Below are 20547 nucleotides of genomic sequence, written 5' to 3'. Positions count from 1 at the left end.
GCTCAGCAAATTAACCATTACTATTGAGCAAATTACCCATTAGCACTATTTTCGCACGAAACAATCGAATTCAAATAAATGTTTTATTTCCGACAAAATTTCACATAAATTATAACATAAATTTTCCTAAAAAACATCATTTCCACAGATTTGTTCTTTAAAAAAAAAACGTAATTGAAAGCTCATTATTCATTGTTAATTTTCCATGTTTTTCCGGACACTGTTGATATAGCAATTTTCAGTGATCTCATTCCAACATGGCATTATCGTTGACAAAAACAACTCATGTGCGTACTTTATTGTTAAAAAGTAGCGATTCTTAAAAAACTATCATCTATTTTTAATACCGGAAAATACCCCATTGTGGTTTCTGTACGAAAAATCATGACGTAAAATGATTTCACCAATCATATGGTGCTTGTATGACGTCATATTTGTAAATTGGCCAAGGTGGAGCTCCTTAAAAACCAAGGCTGACTGTTTCGCCATCTTTGAGCTTGATCGTGACGTCAGTATTATTCCCATCCGCCAATCACTGTTCGCTATCTTCATTTCTTTTCAAGATTGAGCAGCGAAACCAGTTTTTTTGCTCAAAGATGGCAGACGACGAATTCGATAATCATTTTAGGAGCCTTAGCAAAAGGTAGGGTAGAGGGTCATGAACTTCAATGGCTGTCAAACTGTCCAATGAGCGACGGAGCTGTGATCACGTGCTTCCCAACGGGGATGCGAGTCATTATGCGATAAGCAGCGACAAGGCGAGCCTATCAAACAAAATGTGCTGATGTTTAATGTTCTTTTGTTCTCCGTAGACAACTTGTATACGTGCTAATATTAAGTGACAGCAACAGGTATTGTTAATAATCATTATTTAAATTTGTTGTTATTATTAGTTTTAATTTTAATTACTATTAAACACTTTACTATTAAACTGAAACCATTTGGGAAAGAAAGCTTTAGGCTTAAGCTTCTTTTTTTTTCCTGGTATCCATGCTGACGAAGCCTGGAAAAAAAAAAAAAACCTAGCTTCGCAATACAAGCATTGTTTTCCGACCTTTAAATATTAGGGTATGAACAGGGTAATTCATTTTTATATGAAATGTTTTATTTTTACATGATTATGAATTGTCATTGATGAATTTAAAAATTGAAATATGTTTGTTTTGATTGTGAATGGTATCGTGTTTTTCTTTTATATTCCAAACGATTTTGCATATTCATGAATGGCACGATTTCCTAATTAAAGGAAGTTATGTAATGATTATCGCAGTGATTGGACATGGAGGAGTATTTTGTCAATAGAAATACTTTTTTTTTCCTTTATCCAATTTCAGTTTGATTAGTTTGACAATGTTTTTTTTAATTTTGATGTGTCTGATAAAAGACAGTTGATGGCATGAGTTCTTTTCCCAAGTCGTCTCTATAAATAGGATTCTTTTCCTTCGTAATTGTGGATTTTAATGTTAGTTCTCTTTTGATGATCAGGGCCTCTGACATGGGTGCTTTCTAGTAATGGAGGTTTTCTTGAAACAAGCTTTGAATCCCCGAATCAAGTTCATCTTGAGAGCTATCTGCCTATACTATGTGGGTCTTCAGTGTTATCTATCTGTAAAGTCTGTATTTAGGGGTCTCTCAGTGCTATCCATATATTTCGGTCTTCAGTGCTATCCGTATGTTTGGATCTTCTCTTTCTCTCAGTGCTATCTATATATTTTGATCTTTGAGGGATATCTATCTATACCATTAGTGTCTCTCTCGTCAGCACTATCTATCCCTCTATAGCATTGGCATTTCCAACCCCATCCCTGCAGTTTGTGTCTTCGGCGCTATTAATCTTTCTATACTATCATATGTTATCTATCCATCAGTACTGTTGGGAGGAGGGGTGTGATCTTTTTGATCTATACTGTTTGTATCTTCAGCACTATCTGTATAAATTCTTGGGCTTCACAGCTTAATCTATCCATTTATACTAGAGATTCTCAAATTTTTTGTTATATTTTTCATTTCCAGAAGTTTCTTTTTCTCATTGCTCCCCCAACTCAAGTCAACCTATAGGATCCTATGTAGTTTCTATCGCCTTACCTCTCCTGAACCATTCTATCACTCATTTTAGGAAACACTGATTTATAACATTTGTTTGATTATCGTCAATCTACAGTCAATGTTTCATTTTATGAACCTGAAATTTATGAATTTTTTTAAAACTAGTTCTAAAGAATATGCTATTTCTTTGAATATCTTTCTCATTTACAAACTTTGTTTTACTAACTAATTGTTGAAGTTCATGAAAATGAGCATCTGCCAATATAAAATACAGATATTTCGCATGTTTTTTGCTTGTTCAGTGATTGAAGAAAGAGAAGCTGCCTGGTTGTATTGTGGCAGTGCAGTTCTGAATTCAAGTTCCTGTTCAGGCATGGATGGTGATTAGCACTAACAATTTCCCTGGACAGATCAAATGATCTTTTGGGAAAACATGAAAAGATTGCATTATCATTAAAGATATATATTCTGCCACTTTTGTATTGCATAATTTTTTGCTACACAATTCTTTAATTTTTACTCTGGTTATTCCAATCTCACACATACAACAAACTAATACAAAAATGTTCTGCAATTTTATTACTGCCGACCTCTGTTGGAATGTCCATGTTGATTACGTCTTTCATAAGTGTCTAAAAACTTTTTTCTTCGTCGAACCCTCAAAAACTATACCCGTCGCCTCAGACATCTCTGCTTCGAAACCTACATTCTTCCTGTGCTCTCATATGCCTGTGAAATCTGGGACCCGCATACTCTCTCAAACATAGAAAAATTAGAATCTATTCTAAATAAATCAGCTCGCTTCATTCTTAACTGTTGGTCAGCCTCCATCACTGAACTCAAGCGCCAATACAATATGTAACTGCTTTTCACCTGTAGGCATATCTTGATTAACTTTCCTTTCCAAAACCCTTCATAGCCATTTTCATATTGATACTTCTAATTTCCAGCTTCATATTTTTCAAAAAGAATTAACCATTCACAAAAATTGAAACCCATCTTTACATCTACAGATTGTTTCAAATTTAGTTTTTTTCCTCAAACAATAACTGATTGGAATAACCACCTCTCGAACATTATTGATTACAACAGTTTCTGATTCCCTTTGTAACATCAATCGTTTCTGTCACACTTCACCGCTGCATTCCCTTAAATAGGCATCGTGCCAACGAGGACATGCATAGATTTTCTACACCCTTTTAACCAGGTCTGTCCCTCCATAGGTATTGGTCTCCAAAACCTTACAGCATACTCCAGTCCAGAACAAACTATGTCTAGGAAAAGTGGAAGAATGGCTTTAGGAGAACACCACGACACCTTTTTGAAAAAACAATGAGCATTCTATTCGTTTTTTTTACCAGTGCTGAAAAATGTTGAGAAAACCTAAGCTGCTCGTCATTGAGAATTCCTAAATCGGTCACCCTAGTTGCATCTGGGGTAATGTTACCATTCAACTCGTATGAGAAGCGTGGGTTGTTCAAACTAAAATGAGCAACCATGCACTTGTCAACGGTAAACTTTATGCTATATTCATTTGCCCATGCTCCAATCCTCTTTAAGTGGGTCTGGAACAACTCCCTATCGTTTTGATTCCAGACTACCTCATTAGCTTTACGTCATCTGTGAATTTGCTAGCAGTCCCATCGATACCCTGATTGAGTTTATAGAGAAAAAGTATGGGGGCCAAGGACACTTTCTTGAGAAACATCACTTGTGACGCCTGTAAAATCAGAGAATTCCCACTTGACCATAACCCGTTGTGACCTATGTCTTAACCACGATTCTATCCAATTCAGCAAGTTGACCCCAATCTCGTGTAAACTCTTTAAGAGTGACCCGATCGAATGCCTCCTGGAAATCAAGGTAAGCAACATCTAATCTTCTCTTGAGAAAATTCTGCGTACACCTATGGTTGCACATGACTTTCCCTTCCTGAACTCAAGCTGATTATCTGGCAATACATTATTCTCATCTATCCACTTCACCAATGGCCTATTGATAATAATTTCCAAAATTTTCTATTCAAAACCCTCGGATAGATATCTCCTGGTGCTTGCTTGCACATACATTTTTTAGAGGATTTAGGACCTCCACATCTTCCACTTGAATATCGTTGAAGATTTTATTACCCTATGCAACACCCATACATTTAATTTCATTTTCTCTATTAAAAACAGACGTGAAAAAGTCATTGAAAGCGCTACACATTCCTACATTGCTCTCTTACTTTAGACCCTCCTATGGAGGGGGGGGGGGACAACTGTCCCCTTATATCTATTTTTTTTCCCAAACGGCATAACTCAGGTCTATCGCCATGGGCAATTTACTACCTAGTGAGTTGTGCCGGAAGTGTAAGTGTATGTACCTAACAGTCTGGGCGTATCTAGTATAGTATATGATTTTTCAGTGTTGCCATCTATACTTCAGAAGTGAAGTGTAATGTCTGAATACTTGTAATGTTTTGTAGGACTGTAGCGAGACTTTTTAAAGGGGGAGATCGGCTCACATTTGCGCTTCAAAGTTGGGAACCGCAGAAAACGAACTTCGGCCGACCACCATTGTGGCTCGAATCCAGGTGCTCGCTTTGCGAGTCCGTCCCTATGACCATTCGACCACCACAGCGGCTCCCTTTCATCCATTATTGACATACCTAGAAAATTATTTCGGCTCAGAGCCAATGTTATCTGCTAACCTAGATTCAACTTTTTTTTTATTATCCCTTATGGCTTTCTTCAAATCTTTTCTTTTATCAGTAAACAATGAAAAGTCACCTCGTCCACTTTTATACACTCTGAATGTTCTTTTTCTTTTCAAGATACAGGTTACACACACTATCTGTGAACCATAGGGAAGGGGCGCGATGTATTAACACTCTTTTTTCGAACAAAGGGTATGACGTCATGCAAAACATACAATAGTAATAAACCATACATACAACGTACCAAATTCTTCCTATTGACTTACCACCCTGACTGATTCCAACCGGTCTTTGAAAACTTCTGCTAACCTTTCTCTCAAAACATCAAAGTTAGTTCTCTGAAAACAAGGAACCAGTCTTTTGTTATCAATCTTACCCGAAGAGGAGTTAGAGAAAACTGACGACACAATGGAAGAATACTTGTTTCCCACAGAAACATGTTCAATGAAATCCTCGGAACTAGTGAGAACTAAATTCCAAAATAGCAGTACCCCTAGTGGCTTCTGATACATGCCGATACAAAAAATTATCAAGCACCAACTTAAGAAAGCCTCTTTCATGCTGATCTCTAGCTGAAAGGTTCTCCCAATCTATACCCGGGTAATTGAAATCCCCCAGTATGACAACCCTCTTATGCTTACATGTGTAGGAAATTAAGCAATGTTAGAAAGCACTATATATATAGCAATGTTACGCTTAAAATGCAAAAGAAAAAAACTATTCTCTGTATGAAAATTTTTTGTGAAAACAATTTTTCTAAATATTAATTAAATCAAATTTATTCGAATTTGATCTTGAAAATCAATTTATAAACTGGCAACACCAGATAAAAAATTTTTGATCAGCACCTTCGTGTGGCAATAAGTGTTCAATAACTGTTTCAAAAAAATACGTTGGTTTAAAATATGTGAATGAAATAATGTTTATGTAGTTGACGGGTAACTAGGCAATGTATAAAAAAAATGAATGCAACAGGAAGCGCTAAGAGATGGCTTCCAAAAGATATGTTTCTCATGATCTCAAAAGCTGATAATTTCCATGTTAGAAGACAGAGTTCCTTAAAGGGAAGTTGCAGGATTGTTTCTTTGATTATTTCGCTATGTATAATTAGGTACAGTGAGCTAGCTCTACCTTTGGAAAAATATTGGCGGATTGGTGGTGTTTTTGCTGTGAGATGGTAAGACAGTTTGTCGTCTTGTAAAGTAAGTTGAAAAGTTTTCCTAACCTGTTGGCTGTCATGCATGTGTGAAGTTGAATGAACTACAAAACAAATTTTATTGTCTTATCAATGCACTTATTACTAAGCTGTTATTTACCATAGCCATCTCCAGTTTCCAAACTGTTTCTTGACAGTTAATTGAGGCATCTTCTTTTAGTCATCCATTTTCCAGCTGAAGTGATTTTTTTGCACCATTGTAATGGAGACCTTGTCTGCTGCCAATTCGAGTGAGATTTAGGTTCTAACTTGCTGTACCTAAATGTTTTTCTGGAATATTACTTAAAGTACAGTTGCAGACACAAACCTTGTACTTCGCCCATTCTGCATTTAGTTACTTCTTTGTGGCCCAGGTCTTCGACCACCTGCTAAAATCCCCTCATTGAGACAGAATGGCGGGCTATAATCTGGTGAGGAGGAGGTGGTGATGAGTGCAATGTGTTTTCTATCGTCTCTCCTTGTCATTCCATGTATGCGATGAGCCAGAGGGTTAAATCTCAAAACAAGTTCCCTGATATGTATTCTGAAAATAGCTCACTGTACTCGGAGCACTTGGTTAAACTTCTGCAACTTCTCTCTGAGGAAATTATCTAAAAACTATCTATGTCTTCCAACATAGAAATTATCTAAAAAGATCATCATAAAGATATGATGAATAAAAAAGTTATGATGAAAATCCTGTTGCATTCATTTTTTACACATTGTCTAGTTATCCTGCAATTACACAAACATTATTGGATTCACATATTTTGAACCAACATATTTTTTTAAACTGTTATCGAACACTTATTGCCATACACAAAAGTCCTGATCGAACACTTATTTTTCTGGTGTTGCCAGTTTACGAATTGATTTTCAAAGTCAAATTGGAATAAATTTGATTCATTTATTCCGCATTTAGAAGGATGTTTTCACCAAAAATTTTCATGCGGAGAAAAATAATTTTTTTTTTTGCATTTTAAACATACCATTGCTAGTGTTTTTGTAAATGATAATTTTTTTGCCAGGGATAGTAGAATGCATGAAGCTCAATTTAATTAAGTAATTCAAGTACAATCAATTGTATTGCACTTGAATTACTTATTGTAGTATGTAAAACTTAGAAAAAGATGAAAACAATAAGACTCTTAACAAATAACTTTTCAACCATTTCAAAACCACTTTTTCTCAGTCTTGGAATCTTTTATTTATTTACTTCAGTTTTGTTTCTACAAATGAACTTCATTTTTGAAAGGAAATTATTGCTTTTCCTTTAACCAGTCATCTGGCATAATTAATTTATCCAAGTGCTTGTCATGGTGCCCGCTCTTTATGAAGATATAATTTTTTTTCATTTTTGGAAGCTTAAAGCTATTAAAATACTTCTGAATTTTTTTTATAAAAACTGATGTTCTTTGCTGTATATTTATAATGAAAAAAAATAAGTTAATTAGTGAAACTAGTTATTTTTCTAAATAAAAATATTGAATTCTTAAATGCAATAAAAGTATTTGTTCATCAAGTTCAAAATCAATGCAGGAAATTATTTTTTAGTAATTTTTGTCAAAAACAATGTATTGAAATATATAAAATAACATGTAAATCATATTTTTTCTTTGTATGTTACTAATTATAAGATAATGTAGAATATACAATAAATCCTCTCTCTCATGACCACCTTCAAACAATGGTCACATTTTGTTTGACCTGAATGTGTCCTATAGAATTACCATTACAAGTAACCTCTGTACAACAGCCATTTTGAACATGGAGTCCGGGAGAAAAAAATATGCATATTGTGATGGTAAATAATTTTTTAAGCCTAATTTTTAAGGAAGTTTTTCCATCTCCCTGAACTCTATGGGTGGGGGAAGATTATGTATGGTTTCTTTTCGTGGGTACAAATGCTAGATGGGTATATTGAAGGCAGTGGAGAGGAAAAAATTTTGAGATCATATAGGGCAGTTTTTCTCAACCACTGGGCCCTGCCATCAGACAAACCAGGCTGCGAGTAATTCACTGTTCCTCATTTATTTTCTATTAGTTGCATGTCTGGCCGGGCCTTTCACTCACAAAAAAGAAGCCAACCAGGCCGTGTGCCTTCAAAAATCAAGAACCACTGATATAGGGTACAACAGAAGACCTGTTGTCAGCACTGGAAAGAAGGTCCAGTGTGAACAAAACTATTTAGGGTTGCTGGTACACCGTCTTGGTCCATATCAGTTTCTCACTGCTTGTGTTATACCTGAGCACTGCAAGTCTGAATTTTGTGATGTCATGATAGTGCTATAGATTAATTAATCATATATTTTAATATTATCAGTATAATCATATATTTTAATATTATCAGTATAATCATATATTTTAATATTATCAGTATAATCATATATTTTAATATTATCAGTATAATCATATATTTTAATATCAGTATAATCATATATTTTAATATCAGTATAATCATATATTTTAATATTATCAGTATAATCATATATTTTAATATAATCAATTATATAACTATCATAATCAGTTACAGAATGGATTGTCATTTCACATGATATATATATAGATTGAAAATTTTAGTTTTTTTCTCTAGAAAGAAAAAAAAAGTAATAACGGTGGGGAGGAACAGACAGTACAGTGTGGATAATTAGATTAAGAGGTGTACATTACTTTGTTTTTTCGCCCTCACCTACGTGTTCTTTCTTCCGTGTACAGTAGGCTGTATAATTGTAGGATGAGTTCTAAAGAAAGATACATTATATGTGTGGGGGGGGGGGGGATTCCGAGGAGAATGAAGAGGGAAACACACACAGAACTTTTTTCAGATGCTTAGTAAAAAAAATTATAACTTTTTTAAACTTATCCATTGAATTGAAAATTTTTATGTTTATAAAATAACGGCTTGTCTATATAATACAAGTATAAAGTACAATTAGGTAATACAAGTATCACTTGTATTACCTAAAAATATATATTTTTTTCTTTGGTAAAATTGTTTTTTTCTCTTCTACCACTGTCAAAAAATTTAACTCGGCCTCATGGCTGCAACAAAGAACTACTGACTCATTTATAGAGTAAATTTTAGCTCAAGGCTTTTAAACATGCTCTTTACAATAATATCTCGGATCCCCACATGTTAGACAGCAAATGCTCATCACTCACAATAAAATATGATAATAAAAATGATAACTTGAAAATACTATGAATTTTATATTGTGGAGAAAAAACATACTTTCACGAAATACAGTAAATAGATCGAATTTAAAATGTAATTTCTGACAGGAAAAATTATTAGATTTAGAAGTTCGGCGAGCATACTGGGTACGCATGACGGCGACATACAGTGATTTAGTTGTGTGTACTGAGTACGAAAGATGCAGCCGAGGGGTTAAAGTTTAAGATATTTAAAAATTACTTAGAAACTGACTAATTTCTCGTCTTGCCGAGAAAACCCATATTTTGCAGCATGCTAGTCTACCTTGATTCACCGCTGAATATGGTAATTTTCTTTAGCACTATAGTCTTTACCTAGCATGGATCTGGGAGGGGGGGGGGGGGCAATGGGGTGATCCCTTCCAACTGCCTTTAATATGGAAAAGTGAGCCTGTCCATTAAAGTATGGTACAGCAGGGCTTGACAAATCGAAAAAAAATTTAGGCGTCTGCCAAATTTCTTGGGGGGGGGGGGTGCCAAGGGCATAGCTGCCAAGTCTCCCGAATTTTTCGGGAATCTCCCGAATTTTAGCTTCATCGCTCGACCTCCCGAAAAGTTCTTAAATCTCCCGAATTTTTACGAAAATCACAAAAATCCCTAATTGTCCCTAAAAATTCCCTACTTCATTAAAAAAAAATCCTCGCTTATGAAAACAATCCCTAAGGAATTTCTTGTGGGGCATGAAGCCTCTTTTTTTTGCCTTTTGAAATGACGTCACACGTCGTAAATGGGGAAATTCCCTTTTTAAGGAAGTTTTACGAACCCTCTGATGGTAACAAGAAAGTTGTTTGTCTTATCGTGCAGGGAAATGGCTTAGCAGCCAACAGTCCTGGATAATAATTGAAGATTCTAGTGACGCGTATATGGTCAAAATTTCTTTTGTTGAAGTTACGTACGTGCGATATAACAAAGCATAAATAATGATAAGCAAAACATATTTAATCAATTTTAAAGATACTTATTCCGATGAATTTCCTTTCATCAAACGTTCCAGAAGAGGGCCGACTTTTCATTTTTGTACAAGTTGTGTTACGGACATAAACATCGGTCATGGAAAGACTGCCATCATCACTCATGTGAAATTAAAAAAAAACCACCAAGCAAGTGTCACAAAAAGTCAGTGTTCTTCAAAAATTGACAGTGTTTTCCTTCATCTTCCGATGATTTTGGGGTCATTCGCGCAGAATGTTTGTTCACAGCGTTTCTGATTGAACACAATATTTATTTTTACATCATTGAAGTTTTGGCCTCCAATTTCACTTGTTTTTTGCGTAGGAATTTTATTCCCAAGGGTTTAACTACCATGTGTGTAAAATCCCTATTTTAATTTGACTTCAGTTTTTGAGTAGGGATTTTATTCCCTACGCTTTAACTTTTTTATGTTTGGAAAATCCCTATTTTATTTGGAAAAATCCCTATTGTATTTATTAGGGAGTGGTTTTAGCATAAAATACGGGTTTGCGCGAAAATCTCCCGAATTTTCATTTTCAAAAGTTGGCAGCTATGCAAGGGTTTTTATCTCAAAAACGGTCTTAAATAACAATGTTTTCCTTCTTTTCTGGATATTACATTAGACTCGTTAATCAGACCCATCCAGTAATCAGGCATTTTCCACCATTTTCTTGGGGAAAAACATGTCTATAAATTTGTGGGATATTTTTATATGAAAGATAAAAACACGAAGACAAACAAAGAGGAAGAAATGAAAAAAAACCGGATAGGCTGGCTGATAGAGTGAATTTGGTACCCTGTCTAGTCCAGTGCCTGGGGCATCAGGCCCTCCTAGCTGCAGCCCTGCTCAAGGCTGCAACAAATATATATTAATATATATTTGTTACAACAAATATATATTAATTATATAATATATTACTATATGCCTGTAATAAAGGATTTTATCAATAAGGGTGTTGGCTCAGAATGTGGAAAAATGGAAAATATCACCACATCTCTGTTAAAGAAAAACAATATCCAACAAAATTCTGTATTGTAACCCACCCATCGCACCAGTTCAGCCTTTGCTTCAATTTGATTCTCAATCTTCTTCATTTGTGATAGTGTCTTGTCTACATCTCTGTTGTTTCTCTTGTGTGTGTAATGTCATTGCAGTCGAAACATCAACTCTCGTTCAAAAAAAATGAGATTATTTAGAAGCTTGAGAAAGGCGGGATGTTGGTTGACCTTGCCAAGGAATATGCCCCCATGCAACCCCACTTTTTTTACTCCAATGGAATAATACAGTTACCAGGTATAATTATATAGTTTTTACTTTGTCACGAAAAAGAAATGCGTTGATTCTCATTATGCAAACTCATTTCAGTTGATTGAATACCAATTTAGATTATATATTTTAATAAAGTTCAGTTCATTTTTGGCTTTATATGGCATTTTGTAAAAGAAAATTTGGTGTATATTGTAGTTTTTAAATAATTTAAATGTTTTGTTTTCGAAGACCTTCCAGTAATCTGGTGTACCCTTGGTCTGATATGTGCCGGATTACAGAGTCTACTGCAGTGGTTCCCAACCAGGGGTGCAGGAGAGCATTTTCAGGGGTGCAAGATAGGAGAAAAAAAAAATTGCATCATGTTGACTGATTATTTAGGAAAATTAAAATGATAAAAATTGAATTTTTCAATTTCTAAAAAAATATGAATCGTACCAATAAACATTTTATGCCTGAGTAGTATGACTTCTGCTCGCAGAAAAGTGTCATGCAAATTTTGCGTTGTAAAAGTTTCTTTTTTGATTAGAGAATTGTTCTATTGTTTTTTATTTTGGTTGAGAAAAATACCATTATTTATCTGAACTATTTTGTGGTTTGTTTACATTGATATTCAGTGTTGTTATAATGCTGTGCTTAGATTTAAACTGTCATGAACACGTGACTCAAGAAAAATGTCAAAAAATTCAGTCAGGTTTAAAAAAAAACATTAATATATAGTTGTGGCTGGAATAAGAACTGTTCAATGAATCTTTTTTTCTCTCTCCAAACCTCAAAAAAATATTTTTTTTCAGTTTTGTTTTTGAATTAATTTAAAAAAGAAATAAAGCCAAAATTAAATATCAGCCATGGGGTCATTCAACTATTATGCCAGCATTGATGGGGAAGGGGGTTTCCGATTTGCTGACTTTTGATGAAAAGGGGGAGGGGGTTTGGATAATGCTTACATCATCAATCACCCTTTCTAAAAATATGGAATATTTTTAATGGCATCTTACTCTGTGCACCAAAAATGAGAAAAACCATTCCCTAGTTTGTGGGTACCTGAACTAACATTCTTCCTATTTATAAGTCTTCTATAGAACCACTTTAGTGATCTTTAAGTGCTCCGCGAATTCAAGTGATCTTTAAGTGCTCCGCGAATTCATGTGATCTGGAAATGGGTCCGGGCCACTTAAGGGCTCTGGAACTGTGCAACCCATCCCTCAAGTGATCCATAATTATGCTGCAGATCACTTACCAGGTGTACAAGTATGAAATGTGGATATTTTTTCAAAAAAAAACACGTTAAATTCGGAAAAGTGATAAAAAGTGCTTTATTCAAAGTATGCTCCATTGCTTGTTATACATTTTTCCCATCTTTCGGGCAATTTGTGAATACCACGGCAGTAAAAATATTCCCCTTTTGCTGCGAACCATTCATCGAGTCATTTTTTCACATCTTCGTACGAACCAAAGCGTTGCTCAGCAAGTGCGTGACCCATCGATGCAAACAAGTGGTAATCGGAACAAGCCAAGTCTGGTGAGTATGCCGCATGTGGTAGAACAGCTGAGTGCTTCCAACGTGGCACGAACCGGTTTTGCCGTATGTGATGGAGCATTGTTATGAAGAAAAATGACTTTGTGTTGCCTCTTTCGGTATTCTGGCCTTTTTTCAAGCAGTGAACGGTTCAAATCGGTCAATTGTTGTTGGTAACGCTTAGTGTTAACCATTTCCCCAGGTTTTAACAGCTCATAACAGACCACGTCCCTCTGGTCCCACCAAACACAGAGCGTCGTCTTTCTGCCAAAGCGATTTGATCCTGCGGTCGATGTGGGTGGTGCACCTAGTTCTACCCATGATTTTTTGTGCTTGGGATTCTCAAAATAAATCCACTTTTCATCCCCTGTAACTATACGATGCAAAAACGACTTCCTTTTGTACCGAGCGAGCAAAATTTCACATGTGTTTTTGCGCTTTTCCATTTGTCTGTCGTTCAACTCATGTGGTACCCATCTACCAATCTTCTGAATCTTTCCCATCTCTCATAGGCGATTGGAAACAGCTTGTTCACTAACACCCAATTGCTCTGCAAGTTGTTTTTGTGTCTGCATATCATCTTCATCCAACAATGCTTGCAATTCTACATCTTTGTATTTTTTGGCAGTTTTCCATGTTCCTTGTCTGCAACATCGAAGTCATCACTTTTGAAACGCCGAAACCATTGTTCACACATATCTTGTAATGTAGCATGTTCACCATAAGCTTCTCGAAGTAATCGGTATGATTCAGCAGCGGTTTTCTTCAAATGAAAACAAAAAATTAATGCTGTCCGCGAATACTCTTTGTTCGGTATAAATTTCGACATATTGAACACAACAACACAACACTATGTGCGTGCCAAAGGTTTACCATATATGGCTTAAAGGGTGGGTCGCAAAGAATTTCTTGAAAAGAAATTTTGAGTTCTTGCCCTTTAAATAGCATCAAAATTAACAGAAATTGATTATAATAACCCCCAAAGCAGAATATGCCAAAATGTGTGACGTACGTTGCAGAACAACCAGTGCTGTTGCAGAACAATCTGGAAGAATTTTAAGCAAAGTGTAGAAAAACGCTATTATGTATATGCGAATTTTTACTGCAGAACATTTCAAGTCCGTGGAGGGCTCGTTGCAGAACAATGCAAAACATTCTGCTTTGAGGATAATAACATATAAAGGTATTTTCTTTTGAAATTTAAATTTAAAAAAAGTTTTTTGCATTAAAATAAATTTTTGATCGTGGAGGTGGGGGCATGAGCCCCTTATGCTCCCCCTCCTTGCATACATCTCTGACAACAGAGCTGATGGAATTTTTTTGAAAAGGGATCAGAGTTTTGTTGAGGGAGGAATCAAGAATGGCAAAAAATTTGCTGACATAATACTTGGATGGCCCTCATGGCTGAAAAGGACATTAAATGATAAGTAAAAGAATCCATAGAAATTATTGGATAGTGAACGTAATCAATTACAGAAAAAAAAACTGAATTTTCTTAGATAAAAAACGTATTAGCCAAGGGGGGTGCGGGAAGGTATGTCACATTGCTCTGGAGGTGCAAGAAGGAAAAAAGGTTGGGAACCACTAGTCTACTGTATATCCTTTTCCTATGTTGAAAGACACTGCAATTTTGTTATTCACACTTAAATTTAGCAATTACAAAATATTTTAGGCACCAATGCCAATTTTCTAGTCGCCATGGTGACCTGGGATTTTTTAAAGCCCTTTGTCACAGTGTAGTGACCATTAATACACTATAAGTTGCCCCTCTCTCGCATATCATCCTGGAGGCATGACTGCTTTTATTTTTAAATTTGTGTTTTTGTAATTTCTTTTAGTTGCCATCCATAGCCACATAAAATTTCTATTGCGTCAGTTGTAAATACTCGACTCACTTGCCATATTTATATTTTTAGGATTTTTCAAAATGGAGGGTGATGCCAATCAAATGTCTCAAAGCCCATCCTTGTGTAGATCAGGATGTGGATTTTATGGCAGTCCCAGTACAGATGGATTGTGCTCAAAGTGTTATAAAGATGCTGTAAAAAGAAAACAGTCAAATCCAGCACCGCCACCTATGGCTGGGAGAAACAGTCCAACGGTTGCGGCAACAATCGTTGCAGGTATGTTATTAAGTTCCAGAGTACAAAGTAACTGACAAGATAATCTTCTTGTATATACAACGTCTTGTATGACATACTACAACTGAGATTTTTCATGTACGAAGGTTTTTAATAACTGGCTGATGCGAAGATGAAGGAAGGAAAAATGCTGCCCTTACAGGGAATCGTACCCAAATCCTTTCACTTGCTGGGTGAGCATCCTAGACCACTAAACAAGCAACAAATTTCAATCTTTCCTTAGAGTTCATGTGCACTGAACAAGACTGTACATGGACAGTCAGACCTAACTCAGCCAAGCTCACAATTGCTGACACTGCCACCAGATGGTGACTTATCCAAGTATGATGTCACTCTTTCATTAAGAAACCTTTGTATAGATAGCGGAGAGAGATCTTATATCCCCGCTATCCATACGAAGGTTTTTAACAACAGGAGAGTGATGTTATCCTTGTATAAGTTGCCATCTGGTGGCAGTGTCAGCAATTGTGATCTTGGCTTTAGTTAGGGTCAACCGTTCATGTACTGTCCCGTTCAGTACACACGAGCTCTAAGGAAAGATTGAAATCTGTTGCTTGTGTAGTGGTCTAGGGCAGTGTTTCTCAATCGCCAGGCCGCGGCCCATTACCGGGCCCTCACATGATTCATACCGGGCCACGAGTTATTTCCCGTTTCCTTTTTCCTCGTTCATTTTCTGTTGGTCGTGTGTTTGACTGGGCTTTCAACTCTCAAAAATGAATGAAACCGGGCCGCGGGCTCGCAAAGGTTGAGAACCACTGGTTTAGGGTGCTCATCCAGCAAGTGAGAGGACGTGGGTTTGATTTCCTGCAAGGGCAGTTGAATTTTCTTTCTTTACTAAATTCATCTTTGCATCAGCCAGTTGTTAAAAAAATCTTTGTATGATAGCGGAGTGTGACATCATCCTGGGATTTTTCATGTACTTTAGGATATTCAAGAATGAGTCTATGAAAGGCCTACCTTAAGAGAAACAAGATATTTAAAAAGGAATTTTTTTATCATATTTATTATGATTGGAATATTTTTTTAAACACAACTTTTCCCCCTTTAACTTTACATTATTTAATTTAGAGAGGTCTGGACAGATACACAGAGTAATGAATATATTACTCTCTCACCTATTTGCGCTATTGATATATCTAATAAGAACAAAAATATTAGCAACCGGTTCTGGTGCAGGTGATAGTGTTAGATTCACAATCCTAAGGTTATGGGTTCGATTCCAACTCGTCACATCAGTTACTATTTTTTTCGCTTTCATCTTTAATTTTTTTTAATGATCTCTGATTTATTTTTCTTGGCTGTTACTCCGTAATTGGGTCACTCCCTCCCCCCCCCCCAACCACGAACGTGGTGAGATGGGCGACAGCAGGACATGGCCACAGTTCTTATTGTAGTGATTATCTTTAATATTGGTTCACACAAAGAAATCATAGATATAACTACTCTTAATCTTAACTGTAATCTTACGTCAAATAATCGTTTTGAGAAATAGTAGCTCTGCACATGTGCTTTAGTCTATTTATTTCTCCGTGTCTGTCTCTCTCTAGAATCTTGTCTCTGTGTGTGTGGGGGGGGGGGGTCCATTTCCAGGATATGGAGAGCTATGGCTACCCATATTGAAAGAAATTTTATTTTAACGTCTAAAGGCCAATGTTCCATAAATGTAACATAGATTTTATTTACAAAAATATCAAATAAAAATTGATTCAAACATTTCCGGTTTTATATCATATATAGGGAAGAGTTCAAAATATTTTTTGAAATAAATTTGGAAACTTCAGGTTAATATAAACTTTTACAGAATTTTGAAATTTTTAGGGTATTTCTTTCTCATTTCGATTAAAATTAGACAAAATTTCAATTTTGAAGTAAATTGAAAATTATTTTGTGTATTTCTACCACTTAATATATCAAAGTAAATCAATTCTTTTTTTTTGTACTGTTACGTGTGAACTAGCTATGCGCATTCAAATATGCATGTTCCATTTATGGAATATTGCCCTTTTACAAGAGAGTGGGATTCTAGAGATCTAATTTGAGTGCGCTGCTTCGATTTTCTGGTTCGAACCCCAGGGTGTCATCATTCGATATGTGCATAGGGGTAAATTTTGGATAATATGACACAGAGGAATGTGCTTTCTCGGGTGAATTGTTTATATTTATATTGGGTGAGTACTTTTTTATTCTTGTATTCTTAGAAATACATGTTTTTGTGAACCACAGACTAATCAAACCCAGATCCACAATTGTAGATAGTCTTGTTATGTTCAGCTGTATGTAACCATGTCCAAAAGATATCTCGCATTAGAAGCTGTAGGATATCTAGAAACTTTTAGATATATATATAACTAGTAGGATATTTATAACTCGCAGATATATGCCAATTGCTAATGAAATGAGAACACATCACAAATGTAGATGTTATTGGTGAAAATGATCTAGTGACAACAGTTCCAACTGATGTATGTGGAATGCTAGATATATTTTGCAACAACGAGGATGAGGTATTAGAACTCCCAAAACAAGTTCTTCAAAAGATGTAGAGCATAAAAAGCGCAACTCATGTGAATGTATCAAAAGAGGCAAGATAATTTTGAGCAATCCGAAGAAAAAGTCATTGCATGGAATAAAAAAAATTCTTCCTAGAGTCTGATTAAAAGCTCAGCTCTGGATTCCATTGGAAAAGATTTGCCATATGACCATTATAGCATGTTGGAAAATTCATTCAGAGTTGTGAGAAGCAAATCTTATTTCGCATTTGGAATTCCAAAGAGAAATGACGACAAACCTTCTATGAATGAAGGATGGGTTAATTGTCAACTGAAAAAAGATGCCAAGTCATCTGATGGCCATTATATTTTGTCTGCAGTGCAAGTACAAGGTGCAGTTTGCCAAAAAACATTATAAATGCAGTCAATGTGACAAACGGGTCCATCAGAGATGTTTTCTTTCTTTTATCACAGACATTGGAAAACAACATTGAATTTTCTGCACACATTTTTATGTTAAAAAAATCAGCATGTGTTGCGAATTTTAATTTGTAGTAGAAAATAAAAAATTTCGTGTGATAACTGTACTCCAGAAATGAAAAAATCGTGAGAATATAGTCGATACCAGTTTCCGCTTTCACCTCTCCCCAAGTGCCAATGTTCCATTTATAGAACATCATGAAAAAAAAATTTTTTTTTCTTCAAATTTCAAAGTTGATCTATGTATAAGCATGCAAAAGGACCTCGAATTCTAAATTTCAAAACAGTAAGTGATTTTTTTCATAGTTTGACCTTTAAACTGTTAACCCTTACAGCATCCATACAGAGCTGTCTTGTCCGTCCCATCAATCAACTACCAGTGGGTGAAGTCAGCTTTTGTTCAAAGTCTGATAACAGAAGAGGGGAGAGAGGGGGATGTTTCTTTTCCTCTCAAAGTAGTGTATATAATAATGCTTGCAGTATGAATAACAGAAAACAATGGTTTTTCTCTTCTTTGTGTTTTTATTTTGTGTTGGGGGGGGGGAGCATCTATCATGCTAAGCACATTCGGGAAAAAATATTCTTGAAAATAGGTGGCAATTTCTAGAAGGATTAACGATTTCCACTGTAGCAATTATAATGCAGATCAGGGAAATTTTAAAAACTGCTTAAAGGGTCAATCCAATATATACAATGAGTTTACTGATCTTTTTTCCGTGTTTGAGTTCTAAGTTGTTTTCTTTTTGGAATATTTCAGCAAGTGCAACTGCTGCTGCTGCTGCTGCTTCAGAAGAAAAGCTCGTTTCAAAAGATCTATCAACCGCATCGCCAACCGTTCCATCCCTTTCTGTTACACCTCCTAGTCAGGATCGGGAAAAACAAGAAGTATGTTTTGTTTACTATATATTTTTCATTTCAGTATGAAGTAGTAAATAAATTAATACCATATATTCTTTCATACATAATGTAACTCAATTTTTGTGCATAAAATTATGTATGATTACTAGCCTGCAATGTGTTATCCCCTGTGGTGGTGGTCATGTGGAACACATACTGCTGTAATAAACGATTTGGAAGCATTCTGTTCATTATTTGCATATCTCTTCTTTGACTTGTGTATGTCAGCATCACCTATCGGCTGTTTTTTTATGTTATTTTTTTCAAGTTATTTTTTTCCTGTCTTAAAAAAATTCTCTTGACCTAGCGATGCTAACTCTGCAAACCGTTTTTTATTTCTGTTATTTTTTCGGTTTTTATGAATTTTTAAAGTTTTTACGGACTTTTTGCCCATCCTGTATATAGTATATATGATATAAGGAGCTATAATATTGTCAACTTGATATAGCTGAGCCTCATTTAAATTAAATCAGAAAAAAAAATAAAAGCATTTTTTTAGTGTATTAATAAATTATAATTTTTGTACTGGGGCGCCCCTGCCGCGCCACATTCACTGTTTGGAAATGACCCCATAGCCCCGTGCATCTGGCGATTTGTGGTGAAATATAATGAATCATATTTAACCTGTGCAATGGTTGAAGGAAAAAAATATTATAGAAACATTAAATAGTATTATAATTAAATCTTAACTTAAGATCACGCACACATTAAAAAATTAAGATGGTGATGAGGAAAAAGAATATCTCAGTTGGGTTGGGAGGAATCAAACCCACAATCTTTGCTATGTGTCCCATGGTTTAACCACTGTACCAATTGCAAACGCCGCTTTCTTTTAGAATTAAGTATATCTATTATTAAACGTTGCCAAGGAAATATGTTGGTGCCAACCAACAGTCGCTAGAAAAACGTGTGCGACAGGGTGTCTACCATCACGGAAAAGTCACAGAATGAGAAAAGGCCACAGAAGTCCCAAAATTTAAGTGAAGGTCACCGATTTTTTTTGATTCTCCAGAGATTTTTTTTCGATTTCCCCCCCCCCCCCTAAAATCTAGTCTTTAGAGAAGCTGTAGTATTCAATATTTTTTTCTTGTCTCTGGTTTTATTCTTATTTTTTTTTTGCCCGGAGGGATGAATGGGTGAGTACCAACAGAAAAGAACAATGTCAGTGTTTAGCCACCCTACATTGGTACAGACATTATATGGGTGAGGCAAAAAAGCTATTTAGACTGGATGAACAAAAACTTTTCGTTCTTTGCTTGTCCAGACCTTATAACATCTGTAATAAAGCAGTGTTCTCACGATCGCGTAATAATTCCTGGTTGGGGGGGGGGGGGGCTGTAATAGACCACGGCAGAGTAGGGAGTCCTCTTGGGAACAATATTGGTTTTCCATAGAAAGGCCATGACCTTTCTCCCAGATCATGAAGCAGGGCTGTTGGATCTTCGGCGGGTCCTCAAGCCAGAGTTTTCACTGGGTGGGGGGCTCTGTAGTGAATTTATGGCATGAGAAAACAATAATGGTGATTGTGGCATGGGCCTTAGGGCTGTAGCCCTGTCAGTCCCATCCTTGTGGGGGGCCAGGTGAGAGGGCACAAAATTTTTCCCCCTGCAAAGGAAGAAAAATTGTTTTTAAATTAATCATTCATTTTTTT

The 20547-nt window shown here is 35.7% G+C and overlaps 1 protein-coding gene across 4 annotated transcripts in view; it reads left to right on the top strand.

Moving 5' to 3' along the window:
* drn (zinc finger AN1-type doctor no) overlaps window positions 1–20547 on the top strand; it is a 64146-nt gene that overhangs the window by 17699 nt on the left and 25900 nt on the right. For 2 of the 4 annotated variants that reach the window (XM_089254032.1, XM_089254033.1), the window contains exons 2-3: window positions 14806–15012; window positions 18757–18884. In XM_089254032.1, the coding sequence (XP_089110158.1) occupies window positions 14817–15012; window positions 18757–18884 (324 nt within the window). In that variant the 5' untranslated portion in view covers window positions 14806–14816. Of the gene's footprint in view, window positions 1–601; window positions 852–11258; window positions 11398–14805; window positions 15013–18756; window positions 18885–20547 lie in introns of those variants that run through there. The other 2 variants (XM_089254030.1, XM_089254031.1) reach the window with 2 other exon arrangements.

This window comes from Pholcus phalangioides, unplaced genomic scaffold (assembly GCF_987345545.1).
Source record: "Pholcus phalangioides strain wild (caught in Gottingen) unplaced genomic scaffold, Ppha-v1.0 ptg000039l_1, whole genome shotgun sequence".
Lineage (NCBI taxonomy): Eukaryota > Metazoa > Arthropoda > Arachnida > Araneae > Pholcidae > Pholcus > Pholcus phalangioides.
The sequence above is the reverse complement of the archived record's forward strand: the minus strand, read 5'-3'. Positions and strand labels throughout refer to the sequence as shown.